Source organism: Anomaloglossus baeobatrachus, chromosome 8, assembly GCF_048569485.1.
Source record: "Anomaloglossus baeobatrachus isolate aAnoBae1 chromosome 8, aAnoBae1.hap1, whole genome shotgun sequence".
NCBI classification, from domain to species: Eukaryota; Metazoa; Chordata; class Amphibia; order Anura; family Aromobatidae; genus Anomaloglossus; species Anomaloglossus baeobatrachus.
In genome coordinates this window covers 133125843-133142594 of record NC_134360.1, presented here as the reverse complement: position 1 = coordinate 133142594, position 16752 = coordinate 133125843, and the positions used below count along the sequence as shown (strand labels likewise).

General features: G+C 48.8%; 2 protein-coding genes across 3 annotated transcripts in view; one reads left to right on the top strand and one right to left on the bottom strand.

Annotated features, from left to right (window-relative positions):
- The window catches only part of TPR (translocated promoter region, nuclear basket protein), a 481409-nt gene extending 474894 nt beyond the window's left edge, over nucleotides 1–6515 (bottom strand). The window contains exon 1 of the mRNA XM_075322004.1: nucleotides 6273–6515. Within this exon, the coding sequence (XP_075178119.1) occupies nucleotides 6273–6423 (151 nt within the window). The 5' untranslated portion in view covers nucleotides 6424–6515. The remainder of the gene's footprint in view (nucleotides 1–6272) is intronic.
- A 169-nt stretch (nucleotides 6516–6684) lies between these two features.
- ODR4 (odr-4 GPCR localization factor homolog) overlaps nucleotides 6685–16752 on the top strand; it is a 155949-nt gene continuing 145881 nt past the window's right edge. Inside the window, exon 1 of one of the 2 annotated variants that reach the window (XM_075322003.1) lies at nucleotides 6685–6788. The gene's annotated coding sequence lies outside the window, so the exon portion shown is untranslated. The remainder of the gene's footprint in view (nucleotides 6789–16752) is intronic. The other variant, XM_075322002.1, reaches the window with a different exon arrangement.

The following is a 16752-nucleotide window of genomic DNA, read 5'->3' as shown; positions in this document are numbered from 1 at the left end:
TGCATGTTGGCGCTCTTTTGAGAGCCAGCCCTCATGCAGGGATTGGCTGGCAGACCACTGCAATGCCAAAGCCCTGTTAGTTGTGGAATTGCAGTGATTGGCCGGCCTGCACAGCGTGACCGAGCCTTTATACCGGCCGGCGCGCTGTGCTCTGTACACAGCCATCTCATATTCCCTGCTTTCCACGCCCACAGGCGCCTATGATTGGTTGCAGTGAGACACGCCCCCACGCTGAGTGACAGGTGTCACACTGCACCCAATCACAGCAGCCGGTGGGCGGGTCTATACTGTGCAGTAAAATAAATAAATAATTAAAAAAAACGGCGTGCGGTTCCCCCCAATTTTAATACCAGTCAGATAAAGCCATACAGCTGAAGGCTGGTATTCTCAGGATGGGGAGCTCCACGTTATGGGGAGCCCCCCACCCTAACAATATCAGTCAGCAGCTGCCCAGAATTGCCGCATACATTATATGCGACAGTTCTGGGGCTGTACCCGGCTCTTCCCGATTTACCCTAGTGCGTTGGCAAATCGGGGTAATAAGGAGTTAATGGCAGCCCATAGCTGCCACTAAATCCTAGATTAATCATGTCAGGCGTCTCCCCGAGATTCCTTCCATGATTAATCTGTAAATTACAGTTAAAAAACACACACACCCGAAAAATCCTTTATTAGAAATAAAAAACACTAACAAAGTCCCTCATTACCAATTTATTAACCCCAACAAACCCTCCATGTCCGGCGTACTCCACAGTCCTCCAGCGTCGTGTCCAGCTCTGCTGCATGGAGGTGACAGGAGCTGCAGAATACACCGCCGCTCCGGTCACCTCCACGCAGCTAATGAAGGGAATAGCGCGATCAGCTGCTGTCAGTCAGGTAACTCCCGGCCACCGCTGGATCCAGCGGTGGCCGCGATTAACCTCAGTGACAGCAGCTGATCGCTATACTCACCTCAGTTGGTGCATGGAGCTGACCGGAGCGGCAGTGAGTAGCGCGATCAGCTGAGCTGTCACTGAGGTTACCCGCGGCCACCGCTGCATCCACCGCTGGATCCAGGTAACCTCAGTGACAGCTCAGCTGATCGCTATACTCATCTCATTAGCTGCGTGGAGGTGACCGGAGCGGCGGTGTATTCTGCAGCTCCTGTCACTTCCATGCAGCAGAGCTGGACGCGACGCTGGAGGTTCGTGGATTACGCCGGACATGGAGGGTTTGTCGGGGTTAATAAATTGGTAATGAGGGACTTTGTTAGTGTTTTTTATTTCTAATAAAGGATTTTTCGGGTGTGTGTGTGTTTTTTAACTGTAATTTACAGATTAATCATGGAAGGAATCTCGGGGAGACGCCTGACATGATTAATCTAGGATTTAGTGGCAGCTATGGGCTGCCATTAACTCCTTATTACCCCGATTTGCCAACGCACTAGGGTAAATCGGGAAGAGCTGGGTACAGCCCCAGAACTGTCGCATCTAATGTATGCGGCAATTCTGGGCGGCTGCTGACTGATATTGTTAGGGTGGGGGGCTCCCCATAACGTGGAGCTCCCCATCCTGAGAATACCAGCCTTCAGCCGTATGGCTTTATCTGGCTGGTATTAAAATTGGGGGGAACCGCACGCCGTTTTTTTTAATTATTTAATTATTTATTTCACTGCACAGTATACACACACCGGCTGCTGTGATTGGGTGCAGTGTGACAGCTGTCACTCAGCGTGGGAGCGTGTCTCACTGCAACCAATCATAGGCGCCGAAAAGCAGGAAAGCAGGGAATAGGAAATTGATTAATGAGCGGCCGGCTTTTTCAAAAGAGGAAAAGCCACCGGAGTTTGAACAGCCGTGCAGCGCCGCGGCAGTGATCGGGGAACGGTAAGTAAGAGAGAGGGGGGGGGGAACTGACCGACAGACTGTGAGAGGGGGACAGACAAGACAGAGACAGACCGACGGACTGAGGGAGATAGAATAAAAAAAAAAAAAAATGACCGACATCGCTAGTAAAAAGCACAAAACGTGCGTTTTGGACATCGGAGTGCCACACAAGGTTTTCATGTAAAATCTTTCATGTATTAATCTCAAAAAGTAACATACACCAGCTCTATCTCACTATTGGGTATGTGCCCTTAACATTTCCGCCATGAAAATTCATTTTGGTGTCATTTTGGAAGGTTTTCTGGTGAGTCCGTAAAAATGGCGTAAAACTTGGACAAAATTGTTCACAGCTGTGACTTTTGAGTGATAAATGCTTCAAGGGGTCTTCCCCATGCTGTTGCCATGTCATTTGAGCACTCTTCTGAGACTTTTGTGACATTTTTAGGGTTTCTACATGCTGCCGGGGGGTCATTTCAGAAAAATACTCGGGTCTCCCATAGGATAACATTGGGCTCGGTGCTCGGGCCGAGTACACGAGTATCTTGGGATGCTCGGCCCGAGCTTCGAGCACCCGAGCTTTTTAGTACTCGCTCATCACTAATAAGCATCTGACTGAGACCTATGACCGAGGGACCATCCCCCCTCCATACTTACAGTAGCAGGGGGCACACTGGGTTCTGCAGATGCAGCTGCAGCGGAAGACATGACAGGGAGCACGGTTGCTTACCATGATCTGACGTCTTCACGGCAGCCCTTATGTAAAAAGGGCCTGCCTCCCCAGTGACGGTAAACATTCCCCGCCTCCCGCATCCGGTCCTGGACAGGCCGTGTCACCGTCGGCGTGTCCTCCACGCTGCCTCCGCAAACCGGAAGCGCTCGACCGGAAGTCCGCAAGACCGGAAGTCCCGCCCCCGGGAGCACTTCCGGATCGCTCCGGCAGCGTGCATGCAGGAAGCGGCCGGCGGCTCAGGGAGGACGCCGGCCGGGGAGCTCAACAGCCTGCATCACCCCTAAGGAGGCTCCGGAAGGCTGGAGCAGCGGTCCCCCACAGCGTGAGGGAACAGCAAGGGAGGAGCGGTGAAGGCCCGACCGATGCTATCCGGCTTAAGGTAACAGGGGAAGGAAAAAGAATATTATACTGTAGTTCGCCGGCCACCACAGCATAGGAGAAAAATAAAAACCTCTCCATGCCCCATGGGGACAGGAAAGACACTGGCTGTGGGAGGTGGGAGGGTCCTTTTAAACCTCTTGAACTTCCTGTCCCAATTAGGGCGTGGACAGACAACCTCCTATGCTGTCGTGGAAGGGACTAGAGAAAGCACTAATATACCCCTGCACAATACAGTACACACAGTGCTGGAGGAAACATGCAGGACCTCTAGGAGAGCACTAATATATCCCCTGCACAATACAGTTCACACAGTGCTGGAGGAAACATACAGGACCTCTAGGAGAGCACTAATATACCCCTGCACAATACAGTACACACAGTGCTGGAGGAAACATGCAGGACCTCTAGGAGAGCACTAATATATACCCTGAACAATACAGGACACAGTCCTGGAGGAAACATACAGGACCTCTAGGAGAGCACTAATATACCCCTGCACAGTACAGTACACACAGTGCTGGAGGAAACATACAGGACCTCTAGGAGAGCATTAATATGCCCCTGCACAATAGAGTACACACAGTGCTGGAGGAAACATGCAGGACCTCTAGGAGAGCACTAATATATCCCCTGCACAATACAGTTCACACAGTGCTGGAGGAAACATACAGGACCTCTAGGAGAGCACCAATATATCCCCTGCACAATACAGTACACACAGTGCTGGAGGAAACATACAGGACCTCTAGGAGAGCACTAATATACCCCTGCACAATACAGTACACACAGTGCTGGAGGAAACATACAGGACCTCTAGGAGAGCACTAATATACCCCTGCACAATACAGTACACACAGTGCTGGAGGAAACATACAGGACCTCTAGGAGAGCACTAATATATCCCCTGCACAATACAGTTCACACAGTGCTGGAGGAAACATACAGGACCTCTAGGAGAGCACTAATATACCCCTGCACAATACAGTACACACAGTGCTGGAGGAAACGTACAGGACCTCTAGGAGAGCACTAATATACCCCTGCACAATACAGTACACAGTGCTGGAGGAAACATACAGGACCTCTAGGAGAGCACTAATATACCCCTGCACAATACAGTACACACAGTGCTGGAGGAAACATACAGGACCTCTAGGAGAGCACTAATATACCCCTGCACAGTACAGTACACACAGTGCTGGAGGAAACATACAAGACCTCTAGGAGAGCACTAATATATCTCCTGCACAGTACAGACAGTGCTGGAGGAAACATACAGGACCTCTAGAAGAGCACTAATATATCCCTGCACAATACAGTACACACAGTGCTGGAGGAAACATACAGGACCTCTAGGAGAGCACTAATATATCCCTGCACAATACAGTACAGACAGTGCTGGAGGAAACATACAGGACCTCTAGGAGAGCACTAATATACCCCTGCACAATACAGTTCACACAGTGCTGGAGGAAACATACAGGACCTCTAGGAGAGCAGTAATATACCCCTGCACAATAGAGTACACACAGTGCTGGAGGAAACATACAGGACCTCTAGGAGAGCACTAATATATCTCCTGCACAATACAGTACAGACAGTGCTGGAGGAAACATACAGGACCTCTAGGAGAGCACTAATATATCTCCTGCACAATACAGTACAGACAGTGCTGGAGGAAACATACAGGACCTCTAGGAGAGCACTAATATATCCCCTGCACAATACAGTACACACAGTGCTGGAGGAAACATGCAGGACCTCTAGGAGAGCACTAATATATCCCCTGCACAATACAATACACACAGTGCTGGAGGAAACATACAGGACCTCTAGGAGAGCACTAATATATCTCCTGCACAATACAGTACACACAGTGCTGGAGGAAACATACAGGACCTCTAGGAGAGCACTAATATACCCCTGCACAATACAGTACACACAGTGCTGGAGGAAACATACAGGACCTCTAGGAGAGCACTAATATATCCCTGCACAATACAGTACACACAGTGCTGGAGGAAACATGCAGGACCTCTAGGAGAGCACTAATATATCCCTGCACAATACAGTACACACAGTGCTGGAGGAAACATACAGGACCTCTAGGAGAGCACTAATATACCCCTGCACAATACAGTACACACAGTGCTGGAGGAAACATGCAGGACCTCTAGGAGAGCACTAATATATCTCCTGCACAATACAGTACACACAGTGCTGGAGGAAACATACAGGACCTCTAGGAGAGCACTAATATATCCCCTGCACAATACAGTACACACAGTGCTGGAGGAAACATACAGGACCTCTAGGAGAGCACTAATATACCCCTGCACAATACAGTACACACAGTGCTGGAGGAAACATGCAGGACCTCTAGGAGAGCACTAATATATCTCCTGCACAATAGAGTACACACAGTGCTGGAGGAAACATACAGGACCTCTAGGAGAGCACTAATATACCCCTGCACAATACAGTACACACAGTGCTGGAGGAAACATACAGGACCTCTAGGAGAGCACTAATATATCCCTGCACAATACAGTACACACAGTGCTGGAGGAAACATGCAGGACCTCTAGGAGAGCACTAATATATCTCCTGCACAATACAGTACACACAGTGCTGGAGGAAACATACAGGACCTCTAGGAGAGCACTAATATACCCCTGCACAATACAGTACACACAGTGCTGGAGGAAACATACAGGACCTCTAGGAGAGCACTAATATATCCCTGCACAATACAGTACACACAGTGCTGGAGGAAACATGCAGGACCTCTAGGAGAGCACTAATATATCCCTGCACAATACAGTACACACAGTGCTGGAGGAAACATACAGGACCTCTAGGAGAGCACTAATATACCCCTGCACAATACAGTACACACAGTGCTGGAGGAAACATGCAGGACCTCTAGGAGAGCACTAATATATCTCCTGCACAATACAGTACACACAGTGCTGGAGGAAACATACAGGACCTCTAGGAGAGCACTAATATATCCCCTGCACAATACAGTACACACAGTGCTGGAGGAAACATACAGGACCTCTAGGAGAGCACTAATATACCCCTGCACAATACAGTACACACAGTGCTGGAGGCCTTAATACGAGCATCACTCTGCAATGATTAGATAGGACGGAGTGTCTGCTGGAGACCCTCTCTCCGGAAGGCTCCTTACACGGTGGGCCCTGCGCAGCCTCCGTCCGTCATCCCCCCCGCTCTCCTCAGTATAGAGCGCAGTGCACACAGAGGTGATGACAGCCGCACATGTCCCATACCGCAGTCCACGCGGAACTTCTCGTGCCGGGACTTCAGCTGCTCCACGTCACTCTGCTGCTCCGCTAAGTACCGCTCCAGTTTGCCCTGCACTGCTTTGGGCAGCTTCGCCAGCTCGGCCTTCTCCAGCACTTGCTGCAGAACCGCCGCCATCTTATCGGACGCAGCCTCTCCGGGTCACACGAGCAGGGAACTAAGGCTTACAAATGCCGCCTACCCGAGTCCCAGGGGCTGCTGGGAAAAATAGACTTTTTCGAAAAGCTCGCCAATATGGCGACAGCGTGACGTACAATACAAGCGACTTCCTTTGCAGCGCAAAGTATTCTGGTAACTGTAGTTTATGATCCGAAGCGGTGAACTTTCTCTACCCGTGACGGCCATGTTTCCGTAGCCCTGCACTGCCTTACAGCAGACAGAAGTTCGTACAGAAGACGTGCCTAGCACAGCATAGATCACGTGATGTGAAGCCTGGCCAGCGATTGGCCGTCGGCCTGCTGAAGTCCACTCAGCTTAGGAAGGTAAGGACTGGAGTGTGGGGGGACAGAGTGCGCCCGCGGGTGTGAGCGCCGTATTACCCTCTGTGGACGGGCTGCTCTCTGTGCTCTCTTCTTGCTCAGAGCCAGTGTGGGGCATGGAGGCACTCGTGTATGGCCAGCTCTGTGCTTTATCACCTGGCTACCTCCCTGCCCCTACCAGCCTCACAGTCCACCATATGGATGCTGTGCAGTATGGACGGGCTTGCTTTTTACTGGACAGTGAAGTGATATTCTCATATTTATGAATGGTATTCTGAAGTTGTAGTTGGAAACAAACAATTGCCTGTAGCCATTCTTAAGATATTAACACTTTTTTGTTTGAGTTGTTTTGGAGACCGGCCAGTGCTGGTAGAAAGCAGAACATGTGCAGTGCTTACATGCTCCTTTCTATTGAGCTTGTAAGCACTGTTTTGAAGCTGTCCAGGGTCACTGGAGCACACTGTTTCCTCCTAATTTCCCCCAGCTTCAGTATGGCGGTTACAGGCTGGACAGCAGTGGTGGTCCGTCTCCTAGGTAATGAGCAGTAAATAAGAGTGTTAAAGGGTACGATCAAGTTCTAAAATAGCTTTAAAAGGAACCTGTCACCACTTTTTTGGCCTATAAGCTGCGGCCACCAATACCGGGCTCTTATATACATCATTCTAACATACTGTATATAAGAGCTCAGGCCGCTGTGACAACATAAAAAACACTTTATAATACTCACCTAACTGTCGCTCTGCAGTGGATGAGGGCCTAATGGGCGTCTCCGTTGTCCGGTGTGGGCTCCTCCTCTTTCGGCCACCTTTGTCCTCTTTCTCAAGCCTGTGTGCATGACGCAGCTACGTCATACACACTCGCCGATCCTGCGCAGGCGCACTACAATACTTTGATCTGCCCTGCTCAGGAACAGAATGCCGGCGATTGTATATGCTCGGACCCGTCATGCACCGTGGCTAGAGAAGAAGGAGAACAAAGATGGCCGAAAGAGGCGGCTCCGGCACTGGACAGCGGAGACACCCATTAGGCCCTCATCCACCGCAGAGCGACCGTTAGGTACAGTGGTGGCTAAAAGTATTGGCTCCCCTGCAATTCTGTCAGATAATACTCAGTTTCTTCTTGAAAATGATTGCAATCACACATTCTTTGGTATTAATATCTTCATTTAATTTGTCTTCAATGAAAAAAAAATAAATAAATTGTCAAAGCCAAATTGGATATAATTCCACACCAAACATAAAAAAGGGGGTGGGCAAAAGTATTGGCACTGTTTGAAAAATCCTGTGATGCTTCTGTAATTTGTGTAATTACCAGAACCTGTAACTTACCTGTGGCACCTAACAGGTGTTGGCAATAACTAAATCACACTTGCAGCCAGTTGACATGGATTAAAGTTGACTCAACCTCTGTCCTGTGTCCTTGTGTGTACCACATTGAGCATGGAGAAAAGAAAGCAGACCAAAGAACTGTCTGAGGACTTGAGAATCCAAATTGTGAGGAAGCATGAGCAATCTCAAGGCTACAAGTCCATCTCCAAAGACCTGAAAGTTCCTGTGTCTACGGTGCGCAGTGTCATCAAGAAGTTTAAAGCCCATGGCACTGTGGCTAACCTCCCTAGATGTGGAAGGAAAAGAAAAATTGACGAGAGATTTCAACGCAAGATTGTGCGGATGGTGGATAAAGAACCTCGACTAACATCCAAACAAGTTCAAGCTGCCCTGCAGTCCGAGGGTGCAACAGTGTCAACCCGTACTATCCGTCGGCGTCTGAATGAAAAGGGACTGTATGGTAGGATACCCAGGAAGACCCAACTTCTTACCCCGAGACGTAAAAAAAGTCAGGCTAGAGTTTGCCAAAACCTTCCTGAGAAAGCCTAAAACGTTTTGGAAGAATGTTCTCTGGTCAGATGAGACAAAAGTAGAGCTTTTTGGGAAAAGCCATCAACATAGAGTTTACAGAAAAAAAAGAGGCATTCAAAGAAAAGAACACGGTCCCTACAGTCAAACATGGCGTAAGTTCCCTGATGTTTTGGGGTTGCTTTGCTGCCTCTGGCACTGGACTGCTTGACCGTGTGCATGGCATTATGAAGTCTGAAGACTACCAAGAAATTTTGCAGCCTAATGTAGGGCCCAGTGTGAGAAAGCTGGGTCTCCCTCAGAGGTCATGGGTCTTCCAGCAGGACAATGACCCAAACCACACTTCAAAAAGCACTAGAAAATGGTTTGATAGAAAGCACTGGAGACTACTAAAGTGGCCAGCAATGAGTCCAGACCTGAACCCCATAGAACACCTGTGGAGAGATCTCAAAATGGCAGTTTGGAGAAGGCACCCTTCAAATCTCAGGGACCTGGAGCAGTTTGCCAAAGAAGAATGGTCTAACATTCCAGCAGAGCATTGTAAGAAACTCATTGATGGTTACCAGAAGCGGTTGGTCGCAGTTATTTTGGCTAAAGGTTGTGCAACCAAGTATTAGGCTAAGGGTGCCAATACTTTTGTCTGGCCCATTTTTGGAGTTTTGTGGGAAATCATCAATGATTTGATTGTTTCTTTCTCTTTTGTGTTTTTTCATTGCAAGCAAAATAAATGAAGTTAATAATATTAAATAGTTTGTGATTGCAATCATCTTCAAGAAGAAACTGAGTATTATCGTACAGAATTGCAGGGGTGCCAATATTTTTGGCCAGCACTGTAAGTATTATAAAGTGTTTTTTATGTTGTCACAGCGGCCTGGGCTCTTATATACAGCATGCTAGAATGCTGTATATAAGAGCCCGGTGTTGGTGGCCGCAGCTTATAGGCCAAAAAAGTGGTGACCGGTTCCCTTTTAATTATTATGAAAATAAGTTAGTTTACAATTGACTTGCTTTTTCTACCTGCTGTCATGCATAGGAATATCTATCTTTTCTAGTTTACAGCTGGTTTCCATAGAGCTAGGCCACTAGTGCCTGCCTAGATTGTGCCTTAAGGCCACTTTACACACAGAGATAAATCTGCGGCTGATCTGTGGTTGCAGTGAAATTGTGGACAATCAGTGCCAGGTTTGTGGCTGTGTACAAATTGAACAATATGTCCCTGATTTCACTGCAACCACAGATCTGCCACAGCTTTATCTGTGTGTGTGATGGGGCCTTTAGTTACAGCCAGGAGAGAAGTTAGCTGCTGACATATTAGCCACCTTTCTAACGCATTGATCCCTATACAGCAGATAGTTGCTCACCTCTTTAGTTCCTGACAAGTTGCTGTTATAATTCTTGCAAAACCACCAGCTGGCAACTTGGGCTTCTCAAAGAGCAGGTCTCCTAATCATGGCTCTCACTATCCTCAGCTGTGCACCCTGTTATCGCTATGTGTAAGGCTGGAAACACATCTATGCGAGTAAAATCGGTCTGACTGGGCTGAAAAAAACTCGGCTGATTTTAGTTCACGTTAGGTCTGAGTGCAACGCTAGTGCGATGCTTTTTCTGAATAAATTAATGATTTTACTAGCGTGTGTAATGCGTGTGTAATGCCTATTTTTTACTATGTCATCTGCCATTCAGCTCTGCTACATGGCCGCTGACAGCAGACACAGACAGCCATGTAGCAGAGCTGAATGGCAGATGACAGCAGACACAGACAGAGCCGTACGATCAGAATGAACTCGGGTGAACTTCACCCAACTTCATTGTCATGCTGCGGCTCTGTCTGTGTCACGTCCTGATTAGCGGTCACCTGTGAATGGCTCATAGGTGACCGCTAATCCCCTGAGTGACTGAAGTGAGCAACCCTCTGATACTCACCGATCTCCGGCGCGGCGCTGCACGGCACGGCATTCTGTTAGGGCCAGGTGGACGGGCAGACCCAGGAGGTGGATCCACTGGGCCGAACTCCTTGATGAAGGTAAGGGGTCCGGTAGCCGGAGCACTACGGGTAGCAGGACAGTCCGTGCACAAGAGTGGAATGGAGAAGTCCCTGGGACCACGGAGTCACTGATGGTAGTCCGGGTGACGGAGCTCAGGTTCGGAGGCCGAGATGTCAGGCAGAGTCCGGAACCGATGGAGCGAGAGGACGGGTCACCACAGGGATCAGAGATGGAATGGACTGACGGGATGGCAGATAGTCAGCGTTCGGGAATCGGCAGGACCGGATGGCGAGGCAGGAGCGGCTCTAGAAGAGAGATAGGTAAGTATGGCACAGAGACACAAGGAGACCTGACTCCTAGCTTAGGAAACACGAAGAACAGGCCCCGCCCACTTAGACACTAAACCCCTTTATACCCTGTACCTGTGTGTCCAATTTCCTGTCAGTGGACGCTGGCCCTTTAAGAAAGGGTCAATGACCGCGCGACCTAATGCGCATGCGCGAGGCTCGGGTGCCAGAAGCCAGGACAGGGAGCGGTGAGCAGGCAGCAGGAGAGCCGGGCTGGGGCTGAGTAGCCGACGGGCGCCGGGAGCGGGGACCGGGCCGCCTGGAGACCGCAGGCAATGGAGGCTGGAGACCGGGGAGAGAAGCAGGGAAGCCGGGGAGCGTGGCAGGTGAGCCGGGGAGCAGAGCAGGGGACCCGGAGAGCGTGACACATTCACACTGCTCCGGTGGCATTTTCTATTTTGAAAATGCCGGCCGCTCATTAAACAATTTCGTATTCCCTGCTTTCCCCGCCCACAGGCGCCTATGATTGGTTGCAGTGAGGCACGCCCCCACGCTGAGTGACAGGTGTCTCACTGCACCCAATCACAGCAGCCGGTGGGCGGGTCTATACTGTGCAGTGAAATAAAGAATTAAATAATTTAAACAAACGGCGTGCGTTCCCCCCCAATTTTAATACTAGCCAGATAAAGCCATACGGCTGAAGGCTGGTATTCTCAGGATGGGGAGCTCCACGTTATGGGGAGCCCCCCAGCTTAACAATATCAGTCAGCAGCCGCCCAGAATTGCCGCATACATTATATGCGACAGTTCTGGGACAGTACCCGGCTCTTCCTGATTTGCCCTGGTGCGTTGGCAAATCGGGGTAATAAGGAGTTAATGGCAGCCCATAGCTGCCAATAAGTCCTAGATTAATCATGTCAGGCGTCTCCCCGAGATTCCTTCCATGATTAATCTGTAAATTACAGTAAATAAACACACACACCCGAAAAAATCATTTATTAGAAATAAAAAACACAAACAAATTCCCTCATCACCAATTTAATCAGCCCCAAAAAGCCCTCCATGCCCGGCGTAATCCACGGTCCTCCAGCGTCGCATCCAGTTCAGCTGCATGCAGGTGACAGGAGCAGCAGAAGACACCGCCGCTCCTGTTACCTCCACGCAGCTAATGAAGACAGCCGCGCGATCGGCTGAGCTGTCACTGAGGTTACCCGCTGTATGCGGCAATTCTGGGCGGCTGCTGACTGATATTGTTAGGCTGGGGGGCTCCCCATCCTGAGAATACCAGCCTTCAGCCGTATGGCTTTATCTGGCTGGTATTAAAATTGGGGGGGACCGCACGCCGTTTGTTTAAATTATTTAATTATTTATTTCACTGCACAGTATAGACCCGCCCACCGGCTGCTGTGATTGGGTGCAGTGAGACACCTGTCACTCAGCGTGGGGGCATATCTCACTGCAACCAATCATAGGCGCCTGTGGGCGGGGAAAGTAGGGAATACAAAATTGTTTAATGAGCGGCCGGCTTTTTCAAAATAGTAAAAGCCGCCGCAGCAGTGTGAATGCCGTGCAGCGCTGGGGATCGGTGAGTATGAGAGAGGAGGGGAAAATGACCGACAGACTGTGAGAGAGGGACAGAGATAGTGACGGACCGACAGAGAGAGAATAGAGACCGAGAGGGAGAGACCGACTGACAGAGAATAGTGATTGACAGATATTGTGACACATCACTCGTTTCCAGTGTTTTAGGAAACATGCGAGAAATGTATTTAGAAAATCGGATGTCACTAGGATGGTGTGAGTGCCGTCCCGTGACATCCGATTTTTTACACGCTCCCATAGACTTGCATTGGAGAGACTCGCATTAGAAACTCGCAAAAAAGCAGCATGCTGCGATTTTTTTTTCTCAGTCCGATTTGGAGTGAGAAAAAAATCGCAGATGAGAGCTGAATCATTCACTAACATGTGTCCGATTCCAATGCGAGATTTTCTCGCATTACTCTACTGCGAGAAACTCGCAAGTGAGAAGCAGCCCTAACAGTAATAGTAATGTAGACGCCGAACAAACCACTGACAGCTGAATGTGTTAGGCCGTGTGCGCACTGGAAAATGGAATTTTCTCAAGAAAATTCTGGAGGCATTGAAAGATTACCGCACCCGCGGTAAAAAAACGCCAAAAACCGCATGCGGTTTGCCGCGGTTTTACCGCAGTATTGTTCGCAGTATTGCCGCATGCGGGATGGTACATGTGTTTTATTGCATTCAATGCAATAAAGCACATTGAGAAAGAAAAAAAAAAACATTTCCTTCTGAGATAGATAGTAGATAGATAGTAGATAGATAGTAGATAGATAGATAGATAGATAGATAAATAGACAGAAGAATAGATAGAGGGATAGACATAGAGGACAGATCGCTGCATTTCTCCCGAGCGGTAATGTGAGTTCACATTACCGGCCATGGGAAATGCCCTGTGGTTACCTCTGATGTCATTCAGCGCTGTGTCAGTGTCGGCTGGATGCAAGCATCGCAGGACGTCTATTACGTCGGAGCTTTGTTTCAGGAGGGGTTAATAAAAGGATGAACGAGGCTTATTTGTGTTTTATTTAAAATAAAGGATTTTTCGGTGTGTGTGTTTTTTCACTTTACTTACGGGTTGATCATGTCAGCTGTCTCATAGATGCTGCCATGATCAAGCCTGGACTTAGTGGCGGCGATCCACCGCCATTAACTCCTTGTATTTCCCTGACTGCCACTGCATCATGGCAGCAGGAAGAGCTGGGGACACTCCGGTACTGCCGCATAATGGATGCGACAGTCCCGGGGCAGCTGCGGCTGATATTCTCGGCTGCGGGAGGGGGAGGGAGGCGGGGGACATTAACCCTGCCCCTCGTCCTCCCCAGCCTGAGAATACCGGGCCGCCGCTGTGTGCTTACCTCAGCTGGACGGTAAAAATACGGCGGAGCCCACGTGTTTTGTTTTTTTTCTATATTTCCGTTTGCTTTCTCTGTGTATTCTATGTGTCTGTGTCTGTGTTCTATGTCTGTGATGTCTGTGTGTCTGTGATCTGTGTGTTTGTTTACTCTCTGCTCCGCTTCCTCTTCCTGTAATGACATCACTTCCCTGCAAAACCGCAGGCAAGCGAAGTACATTACCGGAGGTAAACCGCGAAATACCGCAGGGAATAACGCAGGAAAACGCAATGAACCGCACAGAATTTGCTGCCTGCGTTATTCCCTGCGGGATTTCACGATTACATTGGAGTCAATGGAGTGAAATCCCGCAGCGACATGCGGAAAAGAATTGACATGCAATTGTTTTTGCTGCGGGTATCCCGCAGCAAAACATGCAGCTGTCAAGTTCCGCCTAGTGCGCACAGGATTTTTTTCCCCCATAGGTTTTGCTGGTGATTCACTGCAGAGATGTTATGAACATTTCTGCAGCGAAACATGCAGCAAAACCACAGGAAATCCGAGGCAAAAAACGGTAAGTGTGCACAGGGCCTTACAGCAGAACTTGTGCAGAGCTTTATAGTTTTACTAATATTGCAGTTCTGCCGATCAGACCTGTCACTTAGGGTATGTGCACAAGATCCGGATGACGCTGCTTCTAGATGTAGTGTCATTTTTCCTACAAAGACACTAGTATTCTCCGCAGGAGAACACAGAGGTCCATATTCTGTGTGCTGCAGACTTTCACTGTGTTCTCCCCGCTGAGAACACTCATGTCTCTGTAAGCATTAATTGAAATGCTACATATCGGGAAGACGCTGGGGAAAGAAGAAGCACAGTGGGCATGGGATTTCTATAAACCCCATGCATTGTGCTTGTACTGTACAACGCAGCATTTTGTCACAGATCAAATACAATGCGTCCAAAGCCCTGGAAGCACCAATTGTGGGCACGTACCCTTAAGAAGCAGTGCCCGTCCTACCAGATCCAGGAACTGAAACAATGGAAACGGAAGAGGGGGGAGGGGGGGTTAAGAGGCAGCATCAAACTCCCCTTGGAATAGCCCTGCACATTTAAATCTATCCGAATAATACTCATGATAGAGGAGAACAACAAAATAAGTAATACAGGTGTGGAAACTTTACCGGGCAGAGGAGAGATTAATATGTACATTGTATTGTTAATTTCACTCATTTATAGGCATGGCCAAAACACACTTGAAATTTTTCCAGAAAATGAAGTATTTCTCCCAGAAAGTTATTGCAATTACATGTTTTGTTATACAGTACACATGTTTGTTTCCTTTGTGTGCATTGGAACAACAGAAAAAAAAACTGAGGGAAAAAAGGTAAATTGAGCATAAATTCACACAAAACTCCAAGAATGGTGGGGACAAAATCGTTAGCTCTTTCAACTTAATATTTGGTTGAACATCCTTTGGAATAAATAACTGCAGTAAATCTCTTCCTATAACTATCAACAAGCTTCTTACACCTCTCAAGCAGAATTTTCCCTTCTTCCATGACAGCACCACCAGAGAAAGAGAAATCCGCCCATCCAGGACAGGAACCCACTAAAATAAAGGGCGGCACCTCTCCTCCGCATCAGTTCGGTTTCGTGTCCTAGATGGGAGACCTAACAAGCTGGCGGCATCAGATGTCCAGGGCTGAACCGGCACTGGAAGTGTGGCTTACTTGCCGTGACGCCAAAGCTCGGCCCTCACCCAAAGGCCGGTCTGCCTCTGCGGTGGTGGGTGCAGGTATGACTGTGTCGGATGAGATCTATTGCCTGACATCGCTCAACGCCTGCGTACTGCCTTGCACTGTCATGTAGGCTGCCCTATCGTGAAGCGTGCTGAGGTGAAGAACCGGAAGTGAAGTGCCGACATTGTGCCCTGATGACGCGGTAAGGCGTGGATGTGGCCTCCGGCGCATGCGCTGCTGCAGCAAGAAGGAACGGTCCATTGATAAGCACCAGCACAGGGAGAACCGGTGTGTTATTTAAAGGGGCCCTACAGGGTAAACGGCGTTCATGTCTCCTCCGATGATAGAGAATCAGCAGGGCCAGGAAGAGCATCAGGCTCGGCCAGGAGGCAGTGGAGGTAGTTGCTTTAGCATAGATGGCAGCAGGACCAGCCAGATATCCAGGTAGACCTGGAAGGTTAAACCCTGTGAGCTCGTCCAGCCTCCAGATCCGGTATCTCCAATGTATTTTTTCTAATAGGGTCCACTTGTCTTAAGTTTTCCTTAGGAGAGGTCTAGGAAATTAAGGAATAGGGAGTGTGCCATATGTAAGAGCCCACTTCCCCCGGGGTCAAGAAGGATTTGTGTACATTATGTATACAGGAGACCATAAGTAGAGAGGCCCCAGACTGCTTCAAATTTAAACTCTGTTATAAGGGCAGAAGTAAAATAATTCATTAAGCAGTTAGGCAAGCTGAAATGGATAAGAGGAGATCCCCAAGTCCGGAAGATAGTTCCAGCTCAGGATCAAGTTCCTCCTCCCCCTTCATTTCCTTCTATTCCTTATCTTCGGATGAAGGGTTAGGTGGCAGGCCATGCTTCCTGGTTGCAGAGACCAGCCGTTTGATTAAAGCAGTTTGGACCACAATGGGGCTGGTGGAGGTTAAAGGACCGTAGTCGGTAGAGAACGTAATGTTCAAGGGATTAGAGCAGAGAAAAAAACGTTCATTTCTGGTGAATGAGAAAATAAGGAAACTGATAGGAGAGCAGTAGAGGAGACCAGACAAAAGAGCTGCCTTGTCTTCTTCATTGAAGAGGAAGTAACCTTTTGAGGATTAAGACTCTAAGTTGTGAGATAAGAGGCCGAAGATTGAAGTGGCTGCTGCAAAATCTGAAAAGGAAATCAACCTTGCCCTTTGAAGAGCT